General features: G+C 27.4%; 2 protein-coding genes across 2 annotated transcripts; both read right to left on the bottom strand.

Moving 5' to 3' along the window:
- Positions 1 to 851: 851 nt before the first annotated feature.
- Positions 852 to 1,678, bottom strand: OCT59_019422 (uncharacterized protein; the record flags this gene model as incomplete). The annotated part of the gene is made up of 3 exons (XM_025311323.2): positions 852 to 1,028; positions 1,100 to 1,483; positions 1,559 to 1,678. 3 exons carry the CDS (start codon positions 1,676 to 1,678, stop codon positions 852 to 854), a joined length of 681 nt encoding a protein of 226 aa, XP_025172935.2.
- A 458-nt stretch (positions 1,679 to 2,136) lies between these two features.
- On the bottom strand, positions 2,137 to 3,002 carry OCT59_019421 (uncharacterized protein; the record flags this gene model as incomplete). Its single annotated transcript, XM_066143525.1, has 3 exons — positions 2,137 to 2,445; positions 2,525 to 2,673; positions 2,798 to 3,002. The coding sequence occupies 3 exons, from the start codon at positions 3,000 to 3,002 to the stop codon at positions 2,137 to 2,139; spliced, it is 663 nt and encodes a 220-aa protein (XP_066005263.1).
- Positions 3,003 to 8,342: the final 5,340 nt, after the last annotated feature.

The raw sequence follows: 8,342 nt of genomic DNA, 5'->3' as shown, positions 1-8,342 counted from the left end.
AGAATATAAAAATAAAAAAACTATATATCAAACTTCTGTATAGTGTAAAAGGTGAAAAAATATTGAAACAGGAATGGTTTTCAATTTATTTTTTTAATAGCTTTCTTAAGATTTTTATGTTTTTGCTTATAATAAAACTTTATAACTTTTATTAAATTAATACTATTAAAGATTTATTTGAAAAGAAAAAAAAATTGGCATGTAAATTTACAAAATTTTCATATAACATCAGCAAGTTTTAAACAGGCGTATAAAGTGTTGAAAAACGCCATGTGTTGCTTAACACCAAAAAACGTAGGGAAACGAACCCTTTATCAATCAACGCCACCTAAAAATGTTGAAAAACGCATAAAATAACACCAATTTAAATGTAAAACAACATACAGTAAAACAACGATAGTTTAAAAATGTGTATACAATGTATAAAAACACGTATATTGATATTAAAAATGTGTAAAGCAATGATTTTATTGTATATTATTAATATATATATTATATAAAATATGTAAATTTATTTATGATAAAATACGTATCAATTTAAATACATTATCTAATGTAAATTCCTTTTATTATAATTGGATTACCGCAGATTTTTAAGCGATTAACGTACTAAATTTCCGTTGACATAGCACTTCTAGTGACACAACCTAACAAGGTGGAAATGTGATTTGTACAACTGAATCACTTGAATGATCTTTCTACGAACTGAAACACGATAATTATATTAATATTATTAATGATATTGCTAAATTGCAATTGATACATAATGCATACTAGAATAATACATATAAATTAAAAGACAAAAAATGACAACAACGAATAATATTAAATTATAAAAGTCATGTGAATTTTTATTGCTCTTCTTCTAAATCAGCAACTTCTAAATCAGCTGCTTGATTATCGTCCATCGTATGCTCATTATAAACATCATCAACACGATGATCAACTCCAATAATTTCATCATCATCATCGTCAATAAGTGTTATAGGTGTTTTGGGTGAAGACTCACATTCACATTCTTGAGAATCCTAAATAAAGAAATATAATATTACTAGCAATTTAATTTAAAACATTACATACAATTCAGTTGAGTACTTACCACGTCTGTATCTATTATATTTCCAGTCCATAAATCGACAATGTCTGCATCGATTTTTGACAAAAGGTGTTCCTTGTCAAATATAACTTCTAATACCGATTGAACCCAAATGGCGTTTTCATTTGTACGCTCTTTATCAGATGCAAAAACTGATTTAATTATTAACGAAATATAAGTATCAAACGATGGATCATCTAAGTAGCTCGGTTTGTATAAATCTTCATAAACCTGTTGAATGTTTTTACTTGCTTTCCATGTTTGCATCTGTTGTTTGCTGAAATTATCTTTGAATGGCGTTATTCTATTAATACCGAAAGTACTCCACAAACTTTCTTTCAATTTTCTAATGTAGTAACCTTTTTTAACGCGATTTGCAGCAAGTAACTATATTTAATAAAATAAACAAGTTGTTATAAATTTGGCAATTAATGATTAATATATAATACAAATACTACTTACTTGTGAATGCATTCTATCATCCCACAAATAATCGAACGAAACTCCTTTTCTGGACAACTTCATGAGTATTTTGGTGGATGTTTCATCATTTTCTAATTTTTCTTTAAGGCGATTTTTCATTTGTCAGTCGGTTACTCGTCGATGTTCATGAAATAATTCATAAAAAAGATCTTTAATCGCATCCTTAATACATACAAATTGTTATATTTAGTAAATAATATAAAGAAATACATAACTTTAAATTATATATTTACGTCATAAAATTCATCTGAGTTTTTGTCTTTCTTTTTCGTTTTACCCTTTTTTTTAACCTCGACTTCAGTTTCAACGTTGCGATAAGAATCTAATACTGACATTATATTTGAAATCTGGTTTTTTTGTTCGTTTAACATAGCTTTAAACCTTTCTTGATTATTAATAATCGTGTTGAGTTTTGATGCTGTTTTTTGATTAATTTGTATTAATTTGGCAAATTCACCAGAACTAACTGCTATAAATTATCATTAATAAGAATAATAAGAACCAATTTGATAATTTATTAACAAAACAACAATGAACAAACAGTATATATATCGTATCTAATCTTGATCTGTTACTTTAGATGATGATGTTGTCACATTATTATCTGATGGTGATTCTTTACTAATCACTGCCTTAACGCTGGATGATGGTAATTTACTAGAACCGGATGCTGCTTTACCAGATGCTTTACCAGATGCTATTTTACCAGATGCTGCTTTACCAGATGCTTTACCAGACGCTGCTTTACCAGATGCTGCTTTACCACCAGATGTTGCTTTATCAGATATCATTGTTTTAATAGAAGAAGGAGGAGAAATTACCACCGAAGGAATATAAAAGGATATTGTTGATGATTCATTTATTGCCTGATGAAAACAATAAAATGTATTTAATAAACTAATAATGAATAATATAAACAATAATAAAATTGATAACTGATATTACTTGAGAAGATCTTTTGGTAGTTTTATTAGTACCGATAATAATCTCATCAATATCTCTATCACGAAATAAATCTAACCTTGCAATTTTCGTCTTTTTTGGAGTCTCTATTTGTGAAGCGTCTAAAATTGTTTGATGATTGGCTTCAGTATCTGTTAATTATAATGTATTTTTAGATATTCGTTCACGCAAGTTCAAAAAAAAACTAAAATAAAACCTTTCAAATTATTTTGTTCGTTGATTTAAAAGATATTAATTATATAAGTATATTTATACAATCATAATAATTTACAACCAAATATATATAATAATTTAAAGTTAAAATAATTACTTCTATATTCATATTCGTTGACGATCTAGTAGATCTAGTAGACCTAGTACTAGATCTAGTAGTAGGTTTTAAATGTTTTAAATTATTAAAATCTAAAAAGCGTTTGCCGCTGATTTTATTATTATTATTTTTGTTGTCATCATTATCCATTGATAAAAAGATGACTGACAAGAGAGAATTAATTGATTATTAGAATGTGAGAATGAGAAAAAAAAATATTAGAATGTGAGAAAAAAAAGTAATCATTTTTTAACTCTTATGTGTGATGATCTACTTGATTTACCTATACGTAAGATACTTTCAAGTATACTAATGATTAGTATACTTACTTAGTATTTAGTGTAACTTGTAACAAACATAATTAATGTAATTACTTAACTAGATATTACTTTAAGACTAAATTGCGGTATAATGTCACGTGTTACAACGATTCATTCAAATTTTAATATCCACATCGCAAAAAAGTATTAGTTATGTCACGTGTTGCAATGACAAATCTGATTCATTTCTTCTATACATGCCACCCAAATTATTTTGGACGGCCATAATTATAAGTAAAATCCCAAATTCAATTATGGCATCCTAAATTATTTTGGCACTTTACATAGTAAATTATATATAAACCGAATGAATTATGGCATCCCAAATTATAATTATAGCATCCTAAAATAATTTGGGAAGCATGTATAATTTCTTCACTTCGAATTTCAATGCCCACATTGCAAAAAAAGTATTAGTCGTTATTTATCACATTGCAAAAAATATTAATTGTTTTTCATTTTTACGAAATCATGTGATGTTTCAAATTGAATTTTTGCTGATAAAGTAAACGTAATGAGTAACTATGGACAGCTAGAAATAAAAGTGTTTAACGATGAACAGAACAACTAGTAAAGGTGAGCAATAAAGAGAAGAAAGAGATTAAATTTGAAGAAAAGAGAAAATTTTAATGGGAAATTATAAATATCAAGGATGTAAATTCTAACAAGTGAAATTTCCAACAAAATATAATTACCTTCATCCAACGCTCAATTTTGCTTTTGGACGTTCCAGTTTACTGTATTAATTAATCTTTTATTTTATTCATCATAAAAGTACTAATAATAATAATTATGCGTTAATTTCTATGATGTTTGTTGTGTTTGTTGACACCTTAAATGTGAATATTTTCATCAGTATCATTACGCAGTTAACTGATGGTATCATTTGATATCTTCACCTAAATATTTAAACAACACAATGATTGATTAATTTAATGTATATATTTTTTAATTGATCGTAATCAGTAACACTAACTGTTAACATTGTATAAACTATGCAATACGTCAAGCAATACTGTATTGTTAAGTATTGTTAATATTATTAAGGTACATAGTCAATTTATTGTTAAACAAGTTAATATAATAAATCAACATGTAAAAAATCTTAATGTTTTTATATAAATTAATCTACTTTGCTAGCGTCAAATAAAAAACTTATTCACCATAAATCAACTTCAAAAAATGGCTATATATATACTCGTGTCCATATTGTGAAAGAGTCTTCAGTCATTGTGCTTCTCTATAAAATCATGTGAAAACTTACGATAATATAATTGATAAAGTTCTTAGAGAAATTGCTAAAGAAGTAGAATATGAACAAAACTGAAGGAAGTGGATGACGACGAACGACTTGAGGAGGTGAGCTACGAAGAGGGAGAGGAAGAGAGTGGGAGTACTAATAATGATGAAGTACAAGAAGAGGTAAGCTACAAAGAAGAAAGTAAAGATTATGATGAGGTACTAAAGGATGTGAACTACGAAGGAGAAGGGGAAGGGAAAAGGAAAGACGAAAGGAAAGAAGAAAAAGGGAGTAATAATGATGAACGACTAGAAGATATAATATATGTATATATATACTTAAATTAAATGGTACAATGGTTAGGTTGTGAGATTTGACGTATTAATAGTGTAATTAAGGTAATCAGTTCAGTTCCTAAGGTAAGCAAAATAAATATAATTTAATTAATATATTATATGTATAGTTGTGTTAATATACAGTGCGTTGAACAACAATGCATAATGTGTTGAACTACACATTAGAGTTGAATGACGCGTATATTAACATTAAGTGTTGATATACTCCAGTATATCCAGTATACAGGTGTTAATTAATATTGTAAAACGCATTGAACAACTAGCTGGTATTGATCAATGTGTATACTGATGTGAATCAACACTTTTCAAACTTGCTGATGAAGAAAAATTTAAAATTTCCAATATGAATAAAAATATTAAGATTTATTGTACAAAAAAAATTTTTTTTTATGAAAATATTATTTATTTTATGGATAAATCTAATTGTAACAGCCTGTTACGCGTCTTATTTGTAACAACCCCAATTTTATCCAATTAAAATTTAAGATCAGGCGTAATGTAAACAAAAACAAAAGATCAGTCGTGTAACTAAGACAAAAGAATTTTTTAAAAAATTTCAAGAAACTGCTTATAACTTAAAATTTTGTCTATGAAACTGTCTTAAGTACATTAAGTAAAAGTTTTCCAAATTAAATTTTGCATATAAAAGTTTTATTTGTGAAACACATATTAAATTTATTATTCAAAAAAAATAAAAAAAGGATGTTACAAATAAGATATCACTGGTAAAAAAATGGTCTATCCTACACATATCCTACACATATCTTACATATATCGGGTACTCAAAATGTAGAAAATCATACACAAATAATACACATATCATATACATATCGGGTACTTGGTATATATATAGTATACCTATCAGGTACCTGATATATGTATGATATATATATTAGTACCCGATATGTGTATGATATGTGTATTATTTGTGTATGATTTTCTACATTTTGAGTACCCAATATGTGTAAGATATGTGTAGGATAAATCATTTTTTTACCAGTGTATGTAACAGGCTGTTACAAATACATTTTTTCTTATTTTATTTTATTTTTACGAAAATATTAGAATTTCGAACAATTAATTTTACCTAAAATTACAAGTCATGTGGAGGTGAATGTGTCATCATATAATGGGAAATCTTAACGTGTTTCAGAAGGTATACGCTACTTATCCTGTTCCTCCTCTTATGTCACATACTGATTTATTTGTTTATGCTTTGATCAAATAAACTATACACATTTTCTTTCTTCTTTCTTCCTTTTTCCTTTTATTCTTTTTCTAAGTAAAATTTTTGAGATGTATAAAGGTATGAAGTAATGTGTAATCAGTATTGGACCATTTGTCCAATTGAGCATTTGAATATCCAATTGAATATCCAATTGGATATATGTCCACAATGTCCAATAATTTTTTTGGACATATCCAATTGATTTTTATTTAATTTTATTTAAATTTAATGATTTAAAAAGTAAATTTTGTTAATTCTTTACAAATAATTCACAATTTTACTTAAAAAAAATATTACTAGTATGTAGTTGATCAACATTAAATCTGCCTATTTACAGTAAATACAAATTATTTCATTGGATATTTTTCTAACCAATTGTAATCAATTTATTGATTTTATTCCGTTTCATCTACAAATTAATTAAATAATTAAATAATTAAATTAAAAAAAGATTAAAAATTGAAAAAAATTACGTAATAATGTCAAATATGTAGAAGGCTGAATTTTTTCAAAATTAAAAATATCATCTAACTTCTACTTGGCTCTTTTACTAATAAGTAGATGTTTCTTTTGTAAAATCTTGTCAAAATCCATAGTGCGACCAATAAATGGCAGTGATGGAAAATGACCAGGTCATTTTGTTTTTTTTTAAATGACATAGGTCACTACGCATGTGACCTATGGTCATTGATCATTACGGTCATATCAGAAATAACCCGACGCACCATCATGACCATAAGTCACCTTGGTCACGTCACATCGACGACCCCTTGTTTGATTAACCAATAAAATTCTAATTGATAATCTTTTTTTGTAAATCAACTAACCGAAAAAATTTTTACTCAACGTCAACCCAAATAAATAATGCCTCCGGAACCACATAATTTTCGTCTGTACTTTACACTTGTTAAAAATACAATAAATAAAGGAAATGCGTTTGCAGTATGCAATAGTTGTATTAATAATTGTGATGGGGGGTTAGAAGAAGCTAAATTAAGACCAGAATGTTATACATCAAATAAAGCAAGATTATGTCGTGCACACTTGGCTAAATGTGAAAATTTTAAGAAAACCTTTTCTGAAGAAGAAGTAAAGGAAATCCTTAAATTGCCGGTACCTGAAGACAAAGTTAATGATATTATAGAAGTTGATGATGATGATGAATCTATTCAAAATTTAGCAAAACGAAGGAGACTTTCTACATCAACAGTATCAAGTTTTAACTCAATTGGCAGCCAACAAAAATCATTAACATCATATTATCGTCGCCAAATGTCAACAAATGATGTACCTAGATTTGAACAACTATTCATTAGAATGACAGTATCTAATGGTCTTCCTTTCTCTTTTGTAGAGAATGAAGAAACTAAAGCATTATTTGAATTTATTGCTCCTGGACTTGTTCTTCCTAATCGTAAAGCAATTGGTGGCAGAATCTTAAAAGATGCAGCTAAATCTCTTCAACATAATATTGTAAAAATCGCAGCAAATGATAAAGATGGTGTTACGGCAGCCTTTGATGGTTGGACGAATGTAAAAATGGAGCAATTATGGGGTGTAGTATTTATTACATCAAAAGGACAACCTTTGGTTTGGGGAGCACATGAAATAAGTGCTGAGCGATCTCGTACAACTGATGTTATCCAACATATAAAAGAAATGATGGAAGACGCAAAAAACAAAAATGTTTGTATAAAAGCATTTGTCTCAGATTCAGCAGGCGAATATGCAGCAGCAAGGTAAATTTAATAAACCTAATTTTAATTCATTATTATAATACTTATTAATTTATTAATGGAAAAATAATTTAACTTTATTTTTTCTAGACGGCAAATGAGAAGAAAATATCCAAGTAAAATTTTTTTACCATGCATGGCACATCAAATGAATCTTGTTTTTGGCGACATTTTCAAAGAGAAAGAATTATATCAAAGAATATTAAAGGAAGCAGTCCGATTAGTTACTTATTTTAATAAATCAGTGTATTTTACTGGAAATCTTCGTGATGAACAAATGAGAATTTATAATAAACACATATGTTTAGCATCTCCAGGAGATACTCGATGGAACAGTTATTACTTTTGTTTTTATTCTATTTTAAAAACTCAAGCAGCATTAAAGGTAAATATTATTAGTTTAATAAATATTTTATATCAATAAAAATATAATATTTAAATTTTTTTTATTAAAGTTTATTTCAGCAAAATTCAATCCACATCGGGCTAATGTAACACATCAAAATGGAATACCTTCAGCATCTGCAGATAAATCTTCAAGCCAAAATGGCGACCGAAAACTTCCTGATGACATTGCTGATACTATAAATGATTCAGAATTTTGGTCGAC

The sequence above is a fragment of the Rhizophagus irregularis genome, chromosome 29 (assembly GCF_026210795.1).
Source record: "Rhizophagus irregularis chromosome 29, complete sequence".
NCBI lineage: Eukaryota > Fungi > Glomeromycota > Glomeromycetes > Glomerales > Glomeraceae > Rhizophagus > Rhizophagus irregularis.
The sequence above is the reverse complement of the archived record's forward strand: the minus strand, read 5'-3'. Positions and strand labels throughout refer to the sequence as shown.